At 37.4% G+C, this 26,318-nt stretch overlaps 1 protein-coding gene across 6 annotated transcripts in view; it reads left to right on the top strand.

Moving 5' to 3' along the window:
• Positions 1 to 433: 433 nt before the first annotated feature.
• The window catches only part of MPP2 (membrane palmitoylated protein 2), an 81,269-nt gene continuing 55,384 nt past the window's right edge, over positions 434 to 26,318 (top strand). For 4 of the 6 annotated variants that reach the window (XM_039333093.1, XM_039333092.1, XM_039333094.1 and 1 more), the window contains exons 1-2: positions 2,151 to 2,172; positions 10,096 to 10,204. In XM_039333093.1, the coding sequence (XP_039189027.1) occupies positions 10,174 to 10,204 (31 nt within the window). In that variant the 5' untranslated portion in view covers positions 2,151 to 2,172; positions 10,096 to 10,173. Of the gene's footprint in view, positions 609 to 1,409; positions 1,531 to 2,150; positions 2,173 to 10,095; positions 10,205 to 26,318 lie in introns of those variants that run through there. The other 2 variants (XM_039333095.1, XM_039333090.1) reach the window with 2 other exon arrangements.

Genomic DNA, 26,318 nt, shown 5'->3' with positions numbered 1-26,318 from the left:
ATGTAGACAAATATGCTGCAACTGGCTGAGTTCACACTAAATCAAAAACAAATGTTAGCATAATTGCAAATGGAACCTTATCTGTGGCTCTCTTTGTTATCCATAGTTAATCTTGTTACACAGTTATGGTTTATGGTATCAACACAATTTTGGGTGGTCTTATGACAAGCTATGATGAAAAATAATTGGCCAATTAGGGTGCCAACATGTCTGCAAACTCGTCATAGGAGTGTGTGAAAAAAGAGACATGGCATCTCTATGTTCTTTCCCGTTCAAAGACATGGCCACTTCCTTCGGCCAAATTTAATGGGTGAGCCATATCCAACCAAAACCCGATCGCGTGTACTTCGCTTGTGAAATAATAATAATAAAAAAAGCCTGAGAAGAAAGCTTTTCCCGCAAAGTGGGGCTTGGTGGGGCCCAGCGCATCTATATGTGAGGTGTTGCCCCTTTAAAGCCCCTAGAGGCGACGTCAAGAAGTGATCCGAGCCGGTTCCTAGTCAAGCCAAGGCAAAGCTCAGTTACGAAGCCGCGAATCTCCAAGATCAAGAGAACGAGGGAGTTGGTGTTCCCACCCAGTCTCCGGCTCTAATCGCCACAGTAAACAGGTGAGTGAGGGCTGCCAGTTTCCCCTCCTTCTTTCGTTCTGCGCGCCCATTCCCCTCTTTCTCTTTCTCCTGTCCCGACTCTGTCTTTAATGGAGTGGGACGGAGGAGTAAGCCACTGTACGCCTTCCCACGGTTTCAGTGTCTCTTCCTTCCTACTCCAACCCATTTCGCTCCTCTCGGCTGGAATGTTCCCTCACTGTCGCCCCGGTTCTTTCTTTGCATTGTGTCATCTCGCCTCTAACCCTAAACAGAATCTCTTTATCTTGAGATTTAGTTCTCGTTGAAGATTTACTCCCTCCACCGCAACCCGTCTTCCTTCCATCCCTTCTTCTTTCAAATCTGTTCACTCCAAAACCATGCGGATCCTTTCCGATCTCCCTTTTTATTAATGGGCGGATTTGCCTGAGTATTGCATTCTCTCTTTCCTCTCCGCCTCTCATTTAATCCTTACGCCTTGAGCAGCGTTGCGCGTGTGAGTTCTTGGAGGCTTCAGTTGTTTCATTTTACATTGTTCGCGGATTTAAGTGTAGTACAGCTTGGAAGAGATCTGAAATGATGAATATAATTCCTCCGATTCCTCGATGGAAAAAGAGGGGAGGAGATGTGTATTATCCAAATCACAGAGAATAGCTGGATTCATGTGACGTATTTAACTATGGTTAATTGAACCATGATGAACCTAAGCCAAATTTCTGGGCTTTCATAACACACTGACTCACAAACAAATTGGATTAGGCGATCAGTATTATTAAGCCAAAATATCGGTAGCCAGGATATGGCTTAGTGTATTGTGCAAAATGGCAATCATTGCACTACATGGGTTTAGTTGTAGTGCGATCCAGTATGTGAGTCTACTTTGAATTAAGCCTCAGTGAGAATTGCTTTCAGAGGAATGGGTGAAATGGTTTGCAGCTTGTTTCTGGTAAGATGATGATGATGATGATGATGATGATTCCTTTCAAATCCAGTTGAAAGATGTTCTCTTACTGGGGCATGAATGAATGAATATTTTCTTTTTGCTGGTCAAAAGTATCCCCCCCCCCCTGAAATAAGTATAGAGAAACCGTAATATGCCTTTAAATCACCAAATCTTCACCATTCCCTGGGTATTTTAAAAGCGGTCCTTTTCTTTAAATTGCTTTGCCTTAGTTCATCATAGTGTGATGATAGACAAAATGGATGGCACATCTTCTCACAATATTCAACTCCCTAGGTCTCGGCCTTATTCCAGAATATGGCAACTGTACAGTATTAGTGTTTTGCAGCAAATTAACACAAAGTAGGTGGTGATCTGCATTTCTGAATTTTAGATGGATTACCTATTTGGATGTCTAGGATACCTAATATAGTGCACACACCCCCAACTCTTGGGAATTCAGATATTCTGGAAACCTGTTTAGACTTAATGAGAAAAAGAAATTACATTCTATGTTTTCTCTTTTCTCACACTGTATGTAGCTAGGAGTGTAAAAGATGCTATTTTTTTTTTTTAAAAGGAGACGTGCTCTTTTGCTTTGTGCTTATGTGGCTGACTCTCCTCCCCTCCTTACAACAATCTTTTGAGGTAGGTTGAATTGAGAAAGTAGAACTGAAGTCACTTAATTAGATTCTTGGCTGAATAAGTATTTGAACCATGGGCTTCACCCAGCACAAAAACTCAGGAGTAACCAAACCTCTAGTCTCCAAGTATTTTGAATTGCCCTCCTCTGATTCTTGGTCAATGACCATGCTGATTTTAGGGATCTATCACATCTGGAATGGGCAAAGTTCTCTAGCGCTATTTTGAAACTGTATTAAAGTGATTGTTGTTGGCTAATGATCAGTCATGCAGAAGACAAGCTGTGATTTATTTTGCACATTTTTCATTTTAGATTATTTAATCTTGCCTTTATTATTTTTATAAATAACCCAAGGCAGCTAAATTCCTAATACTCTTTCCTCCTATTCCCCCCCCCCCCAACAACAACAACCTTGGGAGGTGCACTGGCTGAGAGAGAGTGACTTGCTCAAATCACCCAGCCACCTTTGGTGCTCAAGTGAGACTAGAACTCTCAATCTCCTGGTTTCTAGCCTGGTGCCTTAACCACCAAACTGGTAATTTATTGTTAGATATATTGTAAGTGCCCAATCTCTGTTACGTCATTGACAAAGTCCATTTAGTTAATGTTAGTTTCTGACATAACACTTTTGTAAAGAACCAACTTTTACAGTTAATGTGTTATTTATTTGAATTCAGCCAGCTGTGCTATGCCATGGACCGTTCTGCACATTCTGTCTAAATATTTATTCCAAATTGTTCTGATGGCAAAAAGGTGAAAGTTGCACAGATTATATTATTGGGGGGAAAAGCGGATCACATTAACTTTGCAGATTCATTTTAAATTTATTTGGCATAATAAAGTGTCTTTGGTTTGCAGCCAGCCACCTCCCCCCTCCACCAAACCAGTATAATTCCTCGTGTTCATTAAGGCTTAATTCATAAATAGTTTATATTTGTCAATGCATCATCCATGAATCCACATTTTGTGAGAATTGTAAAATTTACACTTTTACATTATCCTATCCATTAGTCTCAGATTTTTAATTGCTGACCTACCTTTTGAGAATTTCTTTGTGTGGGTTGGGGGAGGGGGTAGAGGCAAGAGGAAAAAAGCAATTTGATGCTTAAAATTCCAGTAGATAAGAGAGTATAGCTATATTTAACATTTCTTTTCAGCATGTGCAATCCCAGTTGTAGCCAAATTTTGAAACATACTTGAGATTTTATTTTCAAAATGGCCCTGAATGATCTGCATTTTCTTTTTTAAAAAATCCATCACAATAAGACTCTGTATGTGTGTCTCTATAAAAATAGAAAGTTACTAAGATTGCATTCTGTGGAGGTGGAGTGCACAGCATATTACATAATATGAAATGTGATGATAGGCTGGCAAACCAAAGAGATTAGTGGTCTGTTTGCCCCGTCACGTGAACTCATTTCTGCATAATGCACAAGTGTGTTGATGCTGACGTTGGTAATTTTGAATGGATATGTCATAATGATGTTGATTTCCTTGGACTACTGAATTGGGGCACACAGGATTAGTGGATGAATAGATTATGATGGCCTGTGTATGCATGAAAGATATAGAGGACTGCTTTATGGAAGATTGATGCTTTCCTAAAAGCAACATGAGTGCAAGCTCAAATTCCTACTGCTATTTTTCTGTCCCTTAAACATATTTATTACCCTCAGTCAACCATCCATGACTGCCCAAGGTGTTCATACTGTGAACAGCTGCTCTAAATGATCTCTCTTAATGATCCTTCTACCTGCTGTCAAATAGTGGGAAAAATATATTGTTACTTATGCTGTTTACATACAACCTATACAGGAGATGCATAAGGAAGTATACCCCCCCCCCAAAGAATGATGATGGCCATGATTTTCCCTTCTAAATTGTTCTTAAAAATAAAACATATTTTGGGATCTAGATCTAGCTCACCTTGCATTCAGTGAGGATTTATGCACTCTTTCACAAATAATTATTTTCCATCATTTTCCTGAGGACATACAAAACAGCTTCAAGAGAAATTAAACACAGTTAAAATAGTTAAAAACAATAAAGTTAACCATGCAACTTAAAAGGCATAGCTGACAAAAGAAACCTGAAGCAGCTCTCTAGAAGAACAAAGAGAAAGGATTACAGCCACTAAGGAAATTATTTCTATATCACTCTCTTTCCAACCTTTTTCCTTCTTCATGGAATGTCTTTCCACTTACCTTTTATTTTATTTTATTTATACCCCATTGGGGATAGATTGTCATGGGGGGGGGGGAATCTATAAGGTCACTGAAAACAACCTGATGACACATAATCAATTTATATCCCACATTTCTATCTAATGGAGTCTCATAAGCATTTTTCCCTTCACTTTATAAAGTTAAATTGTTTAAAACATTTTCAAACAAAAATATTCCTGTTTGTGAACACTCCATATTCCACAATCAGTTTAGCAAATATGCATCCAATGTTTTGCTGCCATTCATGAACTCAATGAATATTTTCTTTCCCAATTCTTCCTCCATCTAAATTGGAATTAAGATTGGAAATTGGGATTCCATTCTGCCTAAGTGATACTCCAAAATTTAATTCCTATATTAGCTCAGAGTTCCCTAAGATTTACTGCTGATTTTTTTTTGTTTTTTTGTTAAAGCAATTCCATAAGAGTTGCTTACTTTGCAACCTTAAGGCTTATGTAGACAACAAGAGCAATATGCTGTATAAAAACATTTTTAATGTAGCAGCAAAAGCAAGGATTTGATAAGATTGGAAACGCAGCAGGCAAATGGAAGCTATTCTAATCTTTAAGGAATTTATTGTGCTTTATTCTTCCTGCTTGCCATCCTCCTCCTCTTGCTTTTGAGATTTGCATATCCCTGAAACATCCTTAGATGATCCTTATACAGATGGGAAACATAATTTGTGTTCAACAGTTTTCTGCCCTGGAAGCTGTAGTTTCTGTTTGCCCGTGTCCAAGATGTGAAAAAATAAGATAATGTTGAAAGCCTAAAGGCCAGTCCAGAATGCTATTAAGTGATCATAAATCACACTGCAAACATCTGAAATAAGAGGGTAGAATACCAAGAACTGATTGAGCCCTCAGTCCCATTGTATGTTTCGTATGCATTAAATTATAATATGTTTCTTGTTTTCACCCCCTGATTACTGCTGTAATGTGGACATAGTTTTTACCCTTCAGTTCCCACCATTTTAGGTGTGTGTGTGTGTGTGTGTGTGTATCCTGCAGGTTTTATAGACAGTCTGGAGTCTAACCACCTAAGAATGCTTGTTAGAGATTTTTTTTCTTGTATGTAAAATCCCAGAAAATAGATATGGTAACCAGAGTAAAAGTTTTATGTCCTTGCCTTCTCTCTTCACAATTTAGGCTGGGCTACCAAGAATCCTTATTTGAATCTGTTTATTGATTCTGAGATTCTTTTATACAGTTCAGTCTATACTTCCTGTAGGGAAAGGCTGCATCTCGCCTCTTAATTAGGACCAACTCCATTCCTAATGTATTATTGATTCTCCAATTATTGATTAACTGCTACGCGTGAGCATGTCAGTTCTCTGACTAATATTTTCCTTCTGTCAGCAGATCGGGTTGAAATTTCTCTTGTGAAATGAGGGTTGGACTAATAATGGAACACATTAGAAGAGATCAGCCCAATCAGCTGTTTTGTTTACCAAGAAATCATTCAAGGAATATTGGCTAAAACTTTAGAATTTATAAGAACATCTTTATTTTTTCACACATAGCTGGTTCATCTGCACCTCACCTCGGGATGCTTGAACTCATGAATTGCACCTTTAGGTCTTACAAAAAGAGACAATTGCTGAAAAAAAAGTGTTAATATTCAGTGTAATTTGGTATTATGTTCAACAAGTTTTGGGAGATCTTGGTTCAAATCCCCATTTAGCTGTAAGTTCACTGAATGTCTTGAACCAGCTCCTCTCTGTCAGCCTTCACCATCTCCCAGTGCTATTGGAGAAAGAAATAGAACAGTTCTATTGTTTGATAGAAAATATTAATAATAATTAATATTTTTCTTGCAATATTTTTCCTAAAGAGTGTGATGGTCTGTGGGAATGGACTGAGGAGACAGGAAGGAGAGGCACATACAGGGCGACCAGCATGTAAAAGTTCAGTTCATCCAAAGGGAAGATGGTGTGGGAAACATTTCAGAAGGGATCCTTCCTAGTTTTCTAGAGTGTAAAAGCAAAAGAAGGGGGGAAGGAGGAATACTTTCAGTCTTGTAAAATTCTGTTAATGTAACCTAACAATAAAGAAAGAGATAGTATTCCTGATTGCGCTTCTTGTCTAGATAGCCCCATGGATTATTGCTAACATCAATCTTGCAAGAAAAAGAAGCAGTTTGATTGTTTTGGGGAAATTGAACCAGTTCATCAATCCTTTGGGGAAATGTATTTTTAGTTCTTTGGCAATGACCCTTACAAGAAACTAGGCACAAAATGAGTAACCTCTCAATCCAGCTGGAAGGATTTACCTCTAAGAGCTTACATCCCAACTTCGCTGTATTCCATTACAGCTGTATTTTTTAAGGTCCAATAAAAACCAAGATTTTCTTTCTTCTGTCTAGCCTCTATTTAGTGCAATAAATAGTTATACACAGGAGAAAGAAAGATTTGTTTTTTACTGTAATTTAAAATTATAGTTGTAGTGGAATACAATGAAGTTGGGATGAAAGCTCTGTTGAAAACAGTGAGATTTATTCCTAACTTAAGCAGAATAATATTGCATTGTTTATAGTTGGAATTTATTAAGTGATAAAGTTTAACATTCTTTTCAGAATAATGATATTTTTGTTATCATGACATAATAAAACTGTTGATTGATTAATTATATACTGTTGAGTCATTTTTCATTTCTCCATGATAATTTATCCCCATTATTTCAAGACTCCCAATAGGGTACTTATTGCCACTATAACTGAGTCCTTGTGCTGGTTATCCTCTTCTTCGTTTCACCTTTCCCAGTGCTAAAGCCTTATTCAGGGAGCTAGGTCTTTTTTGCATAATGGACTGAAATAGGATAATTTGAGCCTGGTTATTTGTACTGTGAATGAGAACTCTGGTTGATTTATTTGATGATCCATTAGCGTGTTTTCTTGGCTGTCCATAGTATCCTCAGGAGACTTCTCCAAACCAAAGTTGAAAGGCGTCAATACCCTTACTATCCTATTTCTTTAAAGTCCAACTTTTGCTTCCATAGAGTGTCACAGCATGATTTTAATTAGATACAGTGCTGTATTTGAGTATCTCTTCTAAGGCCTTCGTGGCTGGTCTACTAAGTGCTAGTCTATAGTGTATTTCTTGTTTGCTTATTCCATTACTGTTGGTAGCTGATCCTAAAAAGCTACTTTGCCAATTCTGAGGCTGGTGGTTCTGCTCGTTGTCAATAGTTGGTCTTCTTCGTATTTAATTTTAGTCTCATTTTTTTTCTATTATGTTCTTTTACTTTTAATACTAGGGCTTGGCAATGCTTTGCATTTTTAGCTATCAGGATATTGTAAAGTTATCAACACAGGGTACGCTCTTGATATTTCTTTCTCCAATTTTAAAGCATGCTCCCTGCTTCCAATTATACAGATAGTCCTCTACATATGAACATTATTGAGCCTGCTCATCATGTTGTGTAATGGTTATAAAACAGGTCAATCATATGACTGACCAAATTTTATGACTTTTTTTGTGAACAAGAAGTTGTAAAATGGCCATAACAAATGCTGCAATTGTTAAGCAAACAAATGGTCTACTATAGGTATGGTTCTGCTAAAAACTGAAAGTAAGTGCCAGTTTTTAGCAAGATGCTGCAAATAACCATAAATGCAATTGTACTGCCATGCACCTGAAGTTGGGTCACATGATCACAGAATGGAATTGATCTTCAAACATAGATTGTAAATCCCTGTTTTTGAGTCATTGCAACTTCAAATGGTTGCTGTACAATCTTTCAGCATCAACCAGAAAAGAAATGTCAGCATGCTGTTCAGTATATGTATGTGAACAATAAACTATATTTATTATCTGTATTACTGAAATAAAGAATGTAAAGAAGAGCAATTAAGACAATTAAAGGCCTGGAGATTAAAACATATGAAGAACAGTTGCAGGATTTGGGGTTGGCTAGTCTAGAGAAAAGAAGGAGAAATGATAACAGTATTCCAGTATTTGAAAAGTTTCCACAAAGAAGAGGGGGTCAACTTATTTTCCAAAGCACCAAAAGGCAAGACAAGAACACTGGGCACTAACTAACAAAATGAAATTCAATGGTGAAAAAAGCAAGGTTCTACATTTAGGCAAGAAAAACCAAATGCACAAGTACAGCATAGGTGGCACCATGCTCAATAGTAGTAACTGTGAGAGGGACCTTGGAGTCCTAGTAGACAATCACTTAAATATGAGCCAGCAGTGTGCGGCAGCTGCCAAAAAGGCCAACACCGTGCTAGGCTGCATTAACAGAGGGATAGAATCAAGATCACGTGAAGTATTAATACCACTCTACAATGCCTTGGTAAGGCCACATTTGGAATACTGCATCCAGTTTTGGTCACCACGATGTAAAAAAGATGTTGAGACTCTAGAAAGAGTACAGAGAAGAGCAACAAAGATGATTAGGGGACTGGAGGCTAAAACATATAAGGAACGGTTGCGAGAATTGGGTATGTCTAGTTTAACGAAGAGAAGGACAAGGGGCGACATGATAGCAGTATTCCAATATCTCAGGGGCTGCCATAAAGAAGAGGGAGTCAAGCTATTTTCCAAAGCACCTGAAGGCAGGACAAGAAGCAACGGGTGTAAACTAATCAAGGAGAGAAGCAACCTAGAACTAAGGAGAAACTTCCTGACAGTGAGAACAATTAATCAGTGGAACAGCTTGCCTCCAGAAGCAGTAAATGCTCCAACACTGGAAGTTTTTAAGAAGAGACTGGACACCATTTGTCCGAAATGGTGTAGGGTTTCCTGCCCGAGCAGGGGGTTGGACTAGATGACCTCCAAGGTCCCTTCCAACTTTACTACTATTACTATTACTAATCAAGGAGAGAAGCAACCTGGAATTAAGGAGAAACTTCCTAATTCTGAGGACAATTAACCCAGGGGAACAGCTTGCCTTCAGAAGTTGTAGGTACTTTATCACTGGAGGTTTTTAAGAAGAGACTGGAAGCCACTTGTCTGAAATGGTATAAAGTCTCCTGTAGGGGGTTGGACTAAAAGACCTCTAAGATCCCTTCCAGCTCTATTCTGATTGCATTTTTTAAATAAGAACTTAAGAGAAATTCTATTTTTAAAATATATTGATCCCTTAGAATGTAAGATTAGTAAGTAATTGTGGGAAAAACAAAACAAATGAGATCTAGGCAGAGGGCTTCAAATGTTTAGCTCTTACAAGCCTGGCTTTGAATCTCTGTGTTTTTCCTTGGTTGAGATGTTTAATTATGGTTAGCAATTCTCTTTTCTTGAATGCAGTCTTCATTTTTCACAGCTGCATACTTGTTTAGTTCTTTTATTGTTGGAAATAACTGCACAAATTTGAATGGGGCAGATGGTAGATTACTTCATTTAGGTGGGCTTTTAATAAAACTTGCCAGCTTTTGCATATTCTTCATAACTGGGATGGGAAATTATGGGAAGTTTTCAGATTTTTAAAAATTTGAATGTGGGAGAAAGTGAAATTGGCAGAAGATAAATATCTTCTTGACAATTTAGCTCTTCTTCTTATTCCTCTTCTTTATTGCCTAAGGAATAAAATGCAAAAAATAAAATAAAAAAATCACCTGGTAAAGACCAAGTCTATTATTTATAAATAATCTCTGAACTTGATATAGAGTATCAGAATCAAGTGAGTGTATGCTATTGTAGGCCATGGGATAAATTTTTGAGATCATTTTTTGAAGAGGTGTTCAATTCTTCTCTCTTTGCAGGATCGCCCCAGGTACTCATTAGAAGAAGAATTAACTATTTCTAATTCTATCACTGAGAAGACCTCCCTGGTTGTCAAAATGCCTGTTGCTTCAACCAACTCTGAGACAGGTAAGAACTTGTTCCTATTTCTGATCCATATTTTTCCAGATATTCTCCAGAAATCTAGAACTAAACTCTAGTCTTTCTGGTGAACAAATCTGGAGGGCATCCGGTTGATTATTGCATTTTCTGTGAGATAAAGCAAGGATATGTAGGCATTTTATACTGCTCCTATAATTTCTTGCCAATGTCAACTGGATTTGCAGGAGTTCAAGTTGGAACTTACCAGAAAACTACAACGTTCCTATTCCTTGATTAATGTAATGTGATCCATTTAAGTTTGAGTATTCATACAACTTGCTTAAGAAGTTGATTGAGTTACCCCATTTTCTGCATTTGCTAAAACTCTGAATCATAAACTAACCCAAATTAGGCATAATTTGATTGCACCAATGAATAGGTCGGAACTGTTTTTCAGTACTTCCATCACCTATTGATATTCTCTGGTTAGTAACCATAATAAAGATGTGTTTGTACATAAACTAATCAGATTGGCTGGGTTCAGCTAAAAATAATCAAATTTAACAGATTGTACAGATGGAGCTGCTAGGTCTTTGACTTGATTAACTGAGTTGTATAAACTCAGCTATTCTGCTTTTACATTTTGCATTAAGGTTTGCTTTAATTTTAGATAGAGCTTTCTCTCTGTCAGTCTTTTTCAATCTGGTGGAGGCAGCCAGTCTTAGAACTCACTAGATATTTTGCTTTACAATCCCCAACAGCTCCAGGGATTAAAGATTATGGATATGTTCCTATGCATACCAGAGGAGACATACAAGATGGTTAGCCCTGTCTTTTGCAGTTTGAGAGATTTGGCCTTAAGGAAGTCCAAGCAACAGTGTAAGAGAGAGTGGGCTGCAGAGATTAAGGTGCTTGATTAGGAGGAGGGAGACCTCCAAGTCTACCCTTTGCCATTGAGATTTACCAAAATATTTGGGGCCTCTCTGCCAGCATCTCATAAGTTTATTGGCTGTGGGAATAAAATGAAGGTTGATCTCTGTAAAAAGCTACTTTCAACTCTTGGGAAAATATGAACAATAAATAATTCTCTGCAATATTGGATCCACATATTTTAGTTATGCAGACAATCTATATCTGAATTGTTAACAGACATAGATTGTTTGGATTGATAAACAGAGTGCTGGTAATATATAGTAGCGGGATCAGCTTACTCTGCACATTTCGTTATTAACTGCCTTATTCTTTGGATCTAGAGGAGTATAGTTTTATCTCTTCAAGATAGCATATTTCTCTCTCTCAGTTGTTGCATTGTATAAGTAGAAAATTATTGTTGATGTTCAGCATATATTTGTTTAATCTCTATCTGTGGTCACATGGATACATGCTCAGCTTTGTCCTGACATTGTCCCCCCTGTTCACCCACAAGGAAAGAGCTTCTGTTTTATTATAGGATAAAAACCATTAGTTAGTATTCAGCCAAGACATCATAATCCAATGCAAACAACTGTTTCCTGCATTTGAGGGAGCCTCTTTTATGTCCAGAATCTTAAAATGATTTTGAAAGAGAACGGAAACCCAATAAGCCTTCTACTTGTCTCTGTGCATTCTCAACTATTATATTGGAATTAAGTTACTGTCCATTAGTTTTAAACCTGGAACAAGATTTCTTTATTAAAGAAATATTTCTTTTTCCTTCAGGAATAGGCAGGTTTTTTTTCCCCTCCAGATAGTAATAATTAAATCTACATTTCAGCTGTCTAAAAAGCTCCAATTCAGATGCCATTTGTAGAAACCAGATAAAATTTTACAAAACTTTCTTTAAAAGGTGATCAAGCTACTGTCTAAATATGATAAATTGATTGGTTTTGCATCTTCTCAAATAAAATTGAGTAGTGAATGTACTCTCTCCGTAAAAACAATTCCTGATTTACTATTGGTTTTTGAGGAGGAAGAAAATAACAGAGGGTTAGGCTCAATAGCCAAAATGATCCTTTCCAGATTTATAGTTCTGTGAAATTGCTGGTTTTAGTTGTGGTAGTGTTTGGGATCACGAAGAGTAGACCTGCCAGTTGTTTTACTTAACTTGAGAAGGCAGATGAGGATTTTCTGAATTTTTAGGTTTTCTACCTTTTTTAAAACTAGGGTAGGGAACTGGATATCAAAAGGTTTCAACATGTGGCATTAGAAAATGCATGAAATAGAAAATGATGTTTTGTTTTAAACCTGAAGAAGATGCATCATATTTTGGAAGGTTTGTCAAAGCATGCTGAGTAGGCAGCAGATTGGCAGAAGCTCTTGGCTGTTTCAGGTTTTGCCTGAAACAAATCTTGGAGAGTCTTACAAAGTGAGTGGACCTTGTCTTTTTCTTCTATCCTCCTCTGCTTGCTTTGAATATTGGCCTGCCTGCCCATCTTCCTAGTGCCTTGCTTCTCCTATTTCTCTTTAACCATTGCCATTTCCAGTGTCATTGGTTTTCAATACAACCTAGATATAGTTCTCAACTTTCAACTGGTTGCTTAGAGACCATTCAAATTTATGTCAGAACATCCAAAAGGCATGACCCAGTTCCAGAGTTCTGATATCCCCCATATGGTCATGTGACTGCATTTTGGCCATGTGGCAACCAGTCTGCATTTCACAGTTCTTTGAGCATTCTGGAGTCACGTGACCCTGATTTACAAAGTTTTTGCCGAAAGTCAGAGTTTACATCCAGTTTTCAGCAAAAAACCCCCAAATAAAACAAAACAAAAAAACCCAATAGCAAATAATGGGTTTGCTTAACAAGTATAGCATTCACTTAACATGTGGTGACTCAGTTTAGGCTCCATTATGGTTGTGAGTTGAGGACTACCTTGCATCAGTCAATTCTTCCATACCTAGCTAGTTTGGCCCCTGCAGTGCACCAAGAATAGGCACCAAACAAAATGAACTAGCAATTTAGGTTGTCAAGACTTGATTGTGTCTAGCATATATAGATTTCCCTGACATTGTATGCCATATGCCAAATACATAAATAAAATATATAAATCCTCCATACCTCTGGTTTTCTCGGGGTTTTCTGTCTCTACTTCTCTTTAGCCTTCAAGCACAACAATCAATGCCTGTGGCTTTTTCCTGCCTAACCCAGAAATATATCTTCCAGAACCCATATGATTTAGTCTAGGTGGCCCAAATTTACACCTTTCAGCTCGCTTGTAACCAAAGGCTTGGAAAATGTTCAGTGACTATGAAAACTCAAAGAAAGTGATAACCACAACATGCTTTAAGCTGTGGCATACTCTGGAGGTTGCAGAGGGTCTCTAAGAATTCTCATGGAAACTGATCTGAACTTCCTGTGCTAATGTACAGATTGGTGCTTTTCCACCCACACTTTCCCAATGTTCTAATACATTTCTTGACTAAAAAACGCAACCCCAAAATCCTGTCAGTCCATCATTGGAGAGAAAATGCAAGAATATAGTAAGGAAGGCTTTTCATGCAGATTTTATAGAAGTCACAGAGAGTTATAGAAATAGGACAACACAGATTTACTTACGATTCTGCAAAAATGAATTGACTAATTCAACCATGTTCTTTGCATTAAATTATAGAAAATTAATTAATGATGTTGATGATGATGATGATGATGATGAAAGCAACATAGTAATAAAAGAAATACAAGTGTCAAATTCAGTATGCTACAGTTAAATCAAATGATTTGGTAAAAACAACTATAAACTCCATATGTTGTTTTAAAAAAATGGGACAAAGATAGGGAAAAATGTGAAACTGTAAATCATTATAATATTTTATAAAAGTCTAACTGAGTGAGTTGCTTGTCTTATGCTATAGGTCAGGGGTGTCAAACTCAATTTCATTGAGGGCCGCATAAGCATTGCAGTTGCCCTGGGGGGGCGGGGTGTGTGGCCAGGGTGGGTGTGGCTTACTGGGTGGGCATGGCCAGCTCTACATCGTTCGTGTCAAGGGGTCCTGTTAGGGCCTGGGCAGGAGTGGGACAGATCTGAGGGTCTCTGGCAGAAGGGGGTGGGACCAGGGCAAGTGCCAAGGCATGGTCCACGGAAGAGCCTCACTGTTCCTCTCAGGCCATGCAGCGGGGGGCTGGATGGTGGTGCCACCACAAAATTGTACATTAGCTCCCGGCCAGCCTGGGCCAGGGCCAAGGCAGTGGGAGACCGTTCCCTCACTGTTTCCAGGATGGCTTCGCGGACCACATAAAACCACTTCACAGGCCGCATCCGGCCCCCGGGCCTTGTGTTTGACATGTCTGCTATAGGTAAAATAAATCAAAGAAACAGGATCAGATTGCTTGGGAAATCCTCTTTGTTGTCATTTGTTGAATCACAGGGAATTAGGTGGCTTATAAATTTAGTAGCTTAGTTTAGTATTATTAATATCTTTTTAAGAGTTATTATTGGCTTTCAGACATTAAAGATACATGTTAAACATCCATGCTGCATATTAGGCAGGACTGATCCTTTTAATGTTGTTTGCTTGTTTGATTTATTAACTTTTGTGCCATCAAGTTGTTTTCTTCCTATCCTGTTTCTTTAAAATCCATAGGGAATATCATAGCTTGCACAATTCTGATCTTTGTATGTTGTATAATACTTTTGTTAAAATGAATTGGCTTCATTAGTCTGACAGTATGCAACTGTGTGTGGCAAAGATAATTAGCACTTATTTCAGTAACAGTGATGATTACTGTCTTTTCCCTCAGGTGTCTTCAGGATCTGTGTGTGTGCATGCATACGCCTCTGACCAATGCAGTGCCCATTAGCCATACATATAAATAAAAGCTCCAATGTTGTCGTTCATTTTCCATGTACATACCAAGAGGAAATGTATGCCAACTGCAACAATTTTAAAATTACATTGTGAAAAAGACTGGGTAGGATTAGTTACTGAATTAATAACACATTAACATACCTTTAAGAAAACCTATTAGATCATAGAGTGAATAACAGATTTATAGAACAGTATTATGGAGGTCACTGTATCTATCTTCTGTTTAGGACCTTCTAAGTTTGACTTAAACATCCTTCAACAAAGTTTTCCAATTTGACACTTACGTTTTTTATTTATGAAATATTTGGAGATCACTAAATAATCTGTATTCTAAGAACCATATTGTGAGGTCAGCTGAGTTTAATTTCAAGATACATTTTGAATATTGTAAGAGAAGGAACATGCTGTACCTGAGTTTAAAAAAGGGGGATTATTTCTGCTTTAACCTAAGTTTATTCTTGCTTCTTTTTTGCAGCAATTTTAGAAAGTTCTGGGAGGAACAGAACTGTGAGGGTAACCCAGTAACCAAGTATGTATAACATGCTAAAATGGGGTTGAGTGGTTTATAATTCAGGATATTGTGAAAAGTTCAGCTATTGTCACAGCATCTGTGAACCATAGTGAAGGTTAAATAAAAATAATGGCTTCTTTGAGGTTAAGATAACATAAAAACAGGGTGATTTAGGGTGTTTTTTGCCTGGGTATAAATTTTAGTGTTTTTCATGAGTCATCTATTGTGGGAACAAATGTTCACTTGTATAATATGTAATCTAATTTTATATCTACTCAGAAATATGCAGCAGGAAAAGAAAAGTAGTTGCGCGTAAGATTGACACTTGAATATCCTCACTACAAGACATTCAAAAAGGCTGCCTACAACTAGCAAACTGCTCATCCCTGAACAGCTTCTGCTGCCATTTTATCTACAAAATCATTTTAAAAAAATACAATGAAAGTTTGACAATGAAAATTGTCTTTAAAACTGTGGTTTCAATTGTTACATTCCTGCACATAGTTTGTCTGTTTTTTTTATTTTATACATATGTCTCCATGTCAAATTCATAATTGTAAGCAGCTAACATAGTTCTTGGCTTCCTTTTTAGAGCTGAGAGAAAGTGGCTAGCCCAATATTACCCAACTTGTTTTGTGCTTAAGGCAGGACTAGAATTCATGATCTTCCTTTTTCTAGCCCAGGGGTAGGCAACCCAAAACATTCAAAGAGCCACTTGGACCCGTTTCCCACCGAAAACAAAACACTGGGAGCCACAAAACCCTTTTGATATCTAAAATGAAGATAACACTGCACATATCCTTTTTTACCTTTATTATAAGTGTGTGTGTGTGTGTGTGTGTGTGTGTGTGTGTGTGTGTGTGTATAAAAAAGGATATATGCAGTGTTATCTTCATTTTAGATGTCAAAAGGGTCTCTCTCTCTGTGTGTCTCTCCCTCCCTCCTTCTCTTTCTCTCTTTCTTTCTTTTTCTCTTTCCTCTCTCTTTCTCTCTCTCTCTCTTTCCTCTCCCTCCCTCTTTTTTCTCTTTTTCCTCTCCCCCTCTTTCTTTCTCTTTCTTTCTCTCTCTCCTCTCCCTCTCTCCCTTTCCTCTCTCTCTCCCCCCTTTCCTCTCCCTCTCTTTCTTTCTCTTTCTCTCTCCCTCTCTCTCTCCTCTCCCCCTCTCTCTTTCTTCTCTCTCTTTCTCTCCCTCTCTCTCTCTCTCTTTCTCTCCCCCCTCTCTCTTCCTCTCTCCAATCTTCTGCTCACCTAGCAAGCTTTAAGCTGTTCTCCCACAAGCTGACACACATTCTTATTGGGCTAGCTCTGGGGTAGGCAACCTCGGCTCTTTTATGACTCATGGACTTCAACTCCCAGAATTCCTGAGTCAGCATAGCTCTGAAGGCCAGCTCTCTCCTGCCCTTCCTGCTTCCTGCAGAGAGCTGAAGGGGAAGGCTCAAAGAGCCATATGCGGCTCCAGAGCTGCAGGTTGCCAACCTGTGTTCTAGGCTAATGTATAACACTACTTCAAATAGTTCACTGACAACAATTAAAAACTACATTATAAAAATCAAGAAGTAATATAAAGCCCATACAAATATAAACAGCAGACAAGATATGAAAAACAACAGCAGTAATTAGTACAGGCACTACCTAGGTCTACCACATCTTCAGACCCAAAGCCTGATTACACCACTCATTTAAATTTTTAGCCTGACTTTACTGATTACATAGGAAACATAGTCTATAATGCTAGTGATGTTGTGTAGAATCACTAAGGTTGCCATCACTGATGTGTACACAATAGTGAAAGTGTTGGAAAATATCTCTGAAATGAGAATTACAAAACCAAGGATAAAGTTTGTGTGCTGGGCTCTATTTACAATGTGAATCCATGTATGGCCACAGCTGCTATTTTTCAAGTTGGATAGTCTGTTTTTTATCTTTTCTCTCGCTGAAAAAGTTGAAGTCCACACATTTTAAAGTTGTTGAGGTTGGGAAACACTTCCTTAAAATATTGTTACCTTGCATTATTACCAGAATCTTCATTCAGGTTCAGCTTCTCCTGTCTGGGAAGAGAAAATGCATATCTCAACTCTAATGCACATACAGCTAAATGCTGAGAGACCAATTTATGTGTGAAGAGCTTTTTGACATGCTGGTGTATCTCAAAAGATAACATATCTTTTCCAATCTGAGAGCATGGGTGTTGTTGCGAATTAAAGTTTATATCCACAACTCTGAAGGCTGGGGAAAAAATGTTGTAAAACATGGTTACGCTGCCCAGAGATGATAGGAATTTATCCAGTACCCCTGAAAAGATTTGGCATAATGACCCATTTATTTTGGTTATTTTCCTAAGCCTCCTTCTCATCCATTGTTCCTATGTTGTGTTTTTGGTTGGTCTTTTTTTCCTGATAGACACCCCTAGAAATAATATGTCCTATGTTACAAGTACATAGTTTTTTCTTTCCCCTTGCAGGCATGCTGAGTTGAAATTCAGACACCTTAAAGTTGCCAATATTGAGAAACACTGCCCTAGATTGTGCAGTGGTGAGGGTTTCCTAAATGATGCTGGTTTTTTTTTTACAAATAGTAAAAGATAGGTGCATCTGTGTTTTAATACCTCAATCTATATGTACAGAAGTATAATATATTTAGAAGATATGTTGGAACTGCCAAAATTTTCATCAGGCAATAAGGTAAATGGGAGACTACGCCCAAGAATTCAGTCAATGTGTCACTTGGCATGAAATATTTCTGAGACAACCCTTTTCTAGCACTAGATCTTTTTAGCCCCAGTTTCTCTCTTTGCAAAAAACTTGTCAACTTCTCTGAAAAATAGTCAAATTATATCAGTCATAGTAAACAGTTTTGACAATATTTAAATGTTTGCTTTATCCTTCCTGGTTTAGTGTAACCTTAGATGCAAAACTTTTCTCCTGTTGCCACAGAAACGGAGATGTAATAGGGTGAGTGCTGGAAAAAGAGGGACCAGCATCTTAGCAGCTAACACTTTTCACTGTTAAAATACTGAATCAAGCAGTGCTCAGACAGAAACCAGCTGAAATTACTTTATTAATGCCTCTATTGCACACTAACAGAAATTACTGTCACATTTCAAGAAAAGGGCTTGCTAGTATTATTTTTATGGAATTTCACATTACTGTTGAGCTGTCTCCTTTGACAGTTATTTTAGAGTTTCCATTGCCTGCTTAGGATCTTGAAAGAAAAGTAGAGAACACAAAACAAGGGCAGTTATTACTGGTTTGACTAACTTTGTTGCCTGCTACAGTACACTTAATTTGACACCTAGACATCAAGCATAGCATTTCTAAATTGTTGGATAATGGTCCCCTGTCATGAAGGGACTAGATTAGATGTACAGTAGATATTTTGAAAGCAGAGTCTCAAATCCAGTGTTTTCATAATTAAAAGAATGAGATAGCAGGTGATCAGAAAATCCTTTGCTGAGCTATGCTAAGAGTTGTGATTCAGCAGGTTGAGGGCCACTTGTTTTCCATCTCTAAAATACAATATACTATGCTAGATAAACTGAAAGTATAATTATGTATAAGGTAACTTCCTATGCTCTTTCCTTTTAATATAAGCCACTAGGTCTATCCCCACTCTTACTATTTTGGCAAGATTAAAGGCTGTGGTCTTATAAGAGTTAAGTTGATATAGCTGATCCCTATGAGGAAGGTATTTTAGGGTGATGTGGAAAATTATTGACTTTATCCTTAAAAATAAAAGATTAAGCCAGGTCAAGTTTGATTTGAGATGAGATAGAGGCTGACCCAAGGACAATCTTTAGTTAAAGGTGCATTTTTCCTTCTTTCCTCCTTCATGCCATATCAATGCCTGTCAACATGGTCTTGAACAATTGATGTAGAATATCAGCATGCCTTCTATTGTACATGCTCACATATAATCTTTCATCTCTAATACCATATGCAGAGTCAATGTTACTAAAGACTACTCATATAAAATGGAATGCCTTGGCCAAGATTATATAATGCCATGTTTCACTGGCCAAGATAAGTCCACTAGAATGGAAGTTTAAGCACATTTTGCTTACCCAAAGATAATGAAAGAGGAGGACAGGCACTGAAATGAATGAGGGAGAGTTGGAGGAATCCCAAGAGCCCCTTGCATGTTGGAAAGTCAAACAAAAATCAACCCAAACAAAACAATATAATGGAGAAAGAAAGATGGAAAATGAGAAAAACAGATCTTGCCCAGCAAAATTCTATGGACCCCCCCCCCAAGATACACAAATAGGAGTCCCCCTCAGACCTTCTGTAGCACTACAAGATACCTCTACGTATAATTTGGCTAAATGGCTGGCACAGTACCTAAGCTTCCTGACCCAATCATTGAACAGCACAGTCACATCATCCACAACATTTCTGACAAAACTACAAAGCTTAAAGGTGGCTCCTAATGAAGCATATGAAGTAATAGATAGAAAACTAGAAGAAGAATACAACACAGATGAGAACAACCTAACAAGCATACAAATCATGAGGCTACTCCAATACTGTCAATACACCTTTTTCACATTCAAAAGAGAAATGTATGAACAAATAAAAGGGACACTTATGGGATCCCCAATATCAGGAGTCATTGCAGAAACAGTCCTGTGTGAACTAGAACACCATGAATTTCAGAACTATACATCCAAATTTTGGTGCTATTATGTGGATGACATGTTTGTCATCATCAAATGAAATCCACTGAAAGACTTTCATACCATACTGAACTTCATCTTCCTGGACATACAGTTCACAACAGAGGAAGAAATAGCTAGACAATTATTGGTTTTAGATGTACTTGTCAACAGACATACAGATAGAAGCCTAGGAACTGCAGTTTATTGCAAGGCACAAACACCCCACGCATTCTGAATTTCAACAGCAACAATCCATTGTCAAACAAAAATGTTGAATCAGAACACTATACAGCAAGGTGAGAACCTACTGTAGCACCCTGCAAGCCAAACAGTTGGAGAGCAGGTACCTATGTGAACAATTCAGGCAGAATGTGTATGCACAATCATTTGTTACAAGATGTCTGCACAACCTAGTGGGGAGAGAAAGGAAGAAATAAGGCAGAAGACTTACTACATAGCATACCCTGCCATACATCAAAAACATTTCAGAAGCAGTAGAGTGCAGCGTCTGAGATCTGCAAGTGGGCATCGCACACTGCACAGAGGCTACCCTGTGAGGACAAATTATGCACTGGAATGATTGCTTGGAGGTCAGAGATACTTCCAATGTAATCTATGGGATCCCCTGCATGGATTGCCCCTGTGACTATGTAGGACAGATAGGGAGGAAGTTAACCATCAAATTGCAAGAACAGAAGTGAGTGGTCAGTCAAGAAAACCCAAACTCATTGGTAGCCTCACATTGCAACAGACATGAACATACATTCAATTTTGTAGTTACTAAGATCATTGGACAAGTAGGCACAAAACAGGAAGGGAGGTGATTGAAGCTTGGGAAACATGACCCTCATCAATCAACAGGAGTGCTGATTTACCTCCAGTTTATCAAGTACTTAGGAGGTGGGGGCTTGGCAGCACATGGAAACAATAGCCAACGACTTAATAGTAATCCATCAACACACCAATCTATGTCCAAAAAGCTACACACAACAACCACCATATAAATATCATACAGAAAACAGCCCAGAGCACACAGAGAAGTTCCCTGAAGATGGACTCCAGCATGAGTCCAGAAGCTCAGAAAACAAAAACCTCTGGTCCCAAAGACTAACCCAGATTGGATGTTGGAAAGTATCTTTTTTCAAGGACATTTCTGGAATGTCCATCAACTATGCAGAGTATGGTGGTCAATCAGCTCAGGGATAGTCTGGAAATGCTTTTGAAAAAGGAGTATTTTTCCATATTTGTCAGACTGCGCTTAGGATTCCTCCAACTTGTTCACCCAAAGATAGCTAGTAACCTCATTTTCCAAGTGAAAGGAAACAGAAAGATGTGATGTTTATATGTAATAAAACCACTTGATACAGTCTGTGTACTTCTTTGGATGAGTTTTATTTAGGAAAATAGCTGAAACCAACATTAATTCTGTTGGTGAATATTCTATGTATGACTCTGACATTCTTTAATTATTTCTTGAATAAAAGCGTCTTTCCAGTTTGAAACTAGATTCATCTGAATTCTTGCATTCTTTCATATACATGGTGTTTGGGAATCCATTTATCACTATACGCTATTTATCCACTAAATTTTAAATTTCTTGTGGAAATGTGATCCTGAGAGCTTAGACATGTTGAACACAATAAGGTTAGCCATTTAAAAATAGGCTGTGTTCAACAGGTGGCAATTCTCAGATAATACATGAGGGTATGGTTAGCTTCCTTCTTTGTGTCTCCAATGAATAGACAGTGATCACTGTAATTATCCCCAAGACCTTAGGTGATGCTTTGTGATGTCCTTCAATGCCTTAGGGATAATTACAATGACAACCATCTGTTGTTCATTAGAGAAGTACCCCTCTTCTCTTGCCCCTCCTTATCTTCTTCCTTAGAAAAATTTATTATGCCTTGTTTGAATGTGAAGAAAGGGAAAGACAGGATGAGAATAACAATGCAGTTAGTTTTCTCTGAAGCTGGGCTTATGTTCAAGGCCATTCTAAAATCTGGTCTGTGTATGGAAATGAATGTGGTACAGGGCCTATCATTCCCCTAGAACATGATTATCTAATATTTGGCTTCCCTGGGCCACATTGAGTGAAGCTGAATTGTCTTGGGCTACATATAAAATATATAATATAGTTAATGTATATAAGTTACATATTAATGTTAAAAGTTACTAGCTGTGGCATGCAAGCATGGGTTGGATCTGCTTGCCCTAAAAGGAATGGATCAGTTTTCTAGACCAGGGGTCCCCAACTCCCTGGTCCATGGACTGGCACTGGTCCACGCAAACAAGCAAAGCCCCATCCAAAGGATGCAGGCACCATGTGAAACCGTGCCCCCCCCCCCCGGTCCCCAGAAAAACTTCTCTACATGGAACCGATCCCTGGTGCCCAAAAAGCTGTTCTAGCCAGCAGTGAGCATAGGCAAAGGATAAAATGACACTTAATACGTGGCCTGTGCTTTGCATCATAATGAGCTGCGCTCATATTCAGTAGAGAATTCTATTCTATCATCAGAGTTGAAGTAAAATCAACTAGCAATTTGCTTGACCTGAGTAGCTAAAATGAGGAAAAACACCATTTATCCTTTATCACAATCAGGGTACTAAGGCAAAATATAAAGTTTAGTAGTGTTATTTTCTCTTTTTATTATATTTTTATTAACCATTTTTAAGAAAAGAGAAAAGAAAAGAAAAGAGAAGAAAAAGAAGAAGAAGGGGAATAAAGTGAATAAATGGGGAATTTACAGGTATAAAATCAGATAGAAATTTCCAGTTATTTAATTAGTGTTAAATAAATGAATAGGTTGCATTATTTTAAAAACCCATTGGTTGAAGTTATAATCAACACAATGTGATTCATAGGTAGGAACTATAATACATCCCATTTGAGCAGTTGAAAATCTATCCTCATTTAATAGATCATTGAAGGTCAGAATATTAAAATTTCATGTCAAGTGAAATCCAAATTTTAGATGTGGCACAAGCTCATAAAAAGTTAAGCCCTGCATCAGATTTACTATTTAACTATGAATATCTGTACATCCAATTCAAATATGAATTTTGAACGTCTAAGTGAATTTCCATAACTTAATTTGTGAATCTTCTGCAAAAATAATTGAATATATTTTCAATAGGAAATGTAAAGTATCCTTGCAGCAGTTGCTGTGTAGAAAGTTAATTCGATATATTTTGTGGGAATGCGAGGTTTAGTAATATATAATAAAAAGAGCAAGTTAAAAAGGAAATTCAGCTTTTAGAATTTGTTTCATTCTGTTAGAAATTATTTTCCAAAATGTTTCAGCTTTACCAGACCGCTACCTAATATGGAAAAAAGATCCAACCATTTCCAACAATTTTTAGCAAATGATCTGTCCAGCTTAGTAATCGGTAATAGAATTATATATGCCATCAGTAAAACATTTTATTCCACTTTTCTGTAAATATATTTTGTGTAATAGATTTCTTCCACTGAAATTGTTACAATTGCATACCAATTACGTCTAAATTCTTGTTTGGTTTTTACTTGTTTGGTTTCTGAGTCATATTTCATGAACAGTTTATAAAAAGAGCCAAAACATCTCTGAATTTTGTTTTATAAGAGATTCAAATTCTATGTTTCTTTGGGTTTCTGCATTCTTTAAAACATTTTCACTCATTTGAAGATTTTGAAATTGCGTGTGTGATTCTGCTAATTCTGCAGATTAAAAAGATTTCATATTTGGCTTATTGATGAATGTATATAATGATTTGTTACCTTTCCAGTGAGAAAATTTGTGTTATCCTTTTTGTGAGAATATTGAGGCAAAAGATGAAGTTGTGGACTGATTTCTTTTTTTATTTATCCCAGACTTTAGATATACTACTTATTATTGCATAATCTTTTAAGCTGTTTATTTCTGTTTCTATCAATGAAATGTAAATGTCCATCTCATACCAGTGACTTTAGGCAATTGATGCAAGAGTTGGTCATATACATTTTTTAAACATTTTCTCTGCAAAAAACCACCACTATATATTTACACAGCAAGTGTAAGATTTACCATTCTCCTTCATGTCTGCAGTAGAAAATTTAAAAAGATAAGATTGATTCCCTGGTGCCTGGATTGGGCTGATTTATGTGGCATTACTTTTTGTCAACTCTTAGCAATCACATAGATTTTTTTCCCCCATGATGATGTATCAGTAACTGGTTCTTTCAGGTCCCCTGATAATATACTCATTGCCACTGTAACATCTTGCTGCTGATCATCCTCTTTCTTTTCAACTTTCTAAGCCGTAGAATCTTCTGTAGAGAATTAAGTCTTTGCATGATATGTCTGAAGTAGGATAATTTGAGCCTGGTCATTTGTGTCTCAAGTGAGAAGTCTGGGCTGATTGTTCACTAAGCCATTTGTTTATTTTCTTGGATGTCCATAGTATTCTCAGGAATCTTCTTCAACACCAAAGTTCAAAAGTGACAATACTCTTCCTATCCTGGTTCCAAAGTCCATCATTGGATTTTATTACTTTACACTGCTGCAAAGGAAAGACAGAATTAATACCTCCATACTCTAAAACTTCCCTGAAGAAAATAAACAGACAATAGAGTATGTTAAAAGTATACAAAAGTTTGTGTTGAAATGTATATTCAAAAAGATGAGAGCACGTTGCCTCTACTAACAAACAATGTTTGCTTAGGGGCAGAGGAGCAAGAGAATTTTGTTGACAATGAAGTGACTGCCACAATACATGGCCTGAGAAGGTTGCTCATTGACACCTTCCTTAATCCCTTAAATCTTTCCCAGTCTCTGGAAAGCAGAATGAGTCAACTCACCATGGCTATCTCACTGCCGCCATCTCTCCATGGCCAACTCACTATGGGACACATGGTGAGTTGTCCTGTGGTGAGATGGTCTCACCAGATTGGCTGCAGTGAGATGACTGTGGTGACATGTATGTGGTGAATTGTCCTAGAGCCTCTGGGGAGATAGAAATTCTTGTAAGTTGAGTGCTAAGATATAGCCGCTAACCTTTTTATGTCTTTAGAATGATACGGGACTCATGTTGGTCCTGGGACACATTCAGAGTATAGTAACTTGCCAAAATCTTAAGCTTTGTTTGCTGTGTGTTAGCTTTCCTGTTAATTTTTGTAATTAATGTTTGAAAAATAATAAATGAGACATAAAGCCCAATGTGCACTCTGGAAATTGTATATGGACATAGTGGTGCTGAAGAACACTGCTTGGAATAGACAAAAAAAAAAAAAAAACCCAACTTTGATTTATTGTCCAAAGTGGTTTCTTTCTTTTTATTTTTTAATAAAATGCTACCTGATTTTTTGTTTCTTTCCACTGTGTTTGTTGTTCTGCTTGCAATATTAAGAACAAATAGACTTTCAGGGAGAGAAACAAATAAGAGAAGATTAGCAACAGATACATCCCTGGAAGAGCTTCAGTAATTAATACTTGTCTTTAAATGTGACTATTGCTGGGTTTTTAAAAATAATTTCCTTTGCAACTTTGGAAGACTTTCTGCCCTATTGACTGAATGAGAATAAAATCTTAGTTATTAAATCCTAGTATAGATGAATTTATGAAATGGAGATGAGGCCAATGCCTGTGGCACTCTGCCAGTGTTAATCAGAGTATCAGGATTGCTTGCCTTAGTTTTTGCCCTGGATATGCTGATAAGAGGAGGGAATGTCAGTTTGACCTAATTCTTCCAAAAGAAGTAGAATATCAAAGGACTTTGTCCCTCTAGCTTTGGTTATATCTCCCATCTAAATCATTCAGCATTGGCTAGAAAAGAACAAATTCAAGTGGACAGGTTATACATTGAATATAATCTATATATCTCTGTGGGTTGGACAATATGCTGCAGAGCAGCTTGACTAAATCACTGAACTGAGTTGTTTATACTTCAGCGATCAAATGTACCAACCATTTCCAATGGAGCAATTCAATATGTGAGCCTGATCAAATGCAGAACACAAAGGCAAATTGTATGAAATAATAGCAAAATCATGGATGTTCTTAAATCTGCTTAAAGAAGTTTAATGAAATAGCTTCAGCAAACACACAGCTTTTTCTGGCAGCAGAGGTTAAGAGAGCAGGTTGAGATGAACTATAGTCATATATATTGAGCAAGAATGTTAGGTTTTCAGTTTTTTGGCTAGTTAATTTAATTAGAAAAACATGATTTGTAGAGACAGCGTAATGCAACAGTGAAAGCATT

The sequence above is a fragment of the Crotalus tigris genome, unplaced genomic scaffold (genome assembly GCF_016545835.1).
Source record: "Crotalus tigris isolate CLP2741 ecotype Arizona unplaced genomic scaffold, ASM1654583v1 scf7180000024472.5447098, whole genome shotgun sequence".
Taxonomy (NCBI): domain Eukaryota; kingdom Metazoa; phylum Chordata; class Lepidosauria; order Squamata; family Viperidae; genus Crotalus; species Crotalus tigris.
This window is presented reverse-complemented; position numbering and strand designations above follow the sequence as displayed.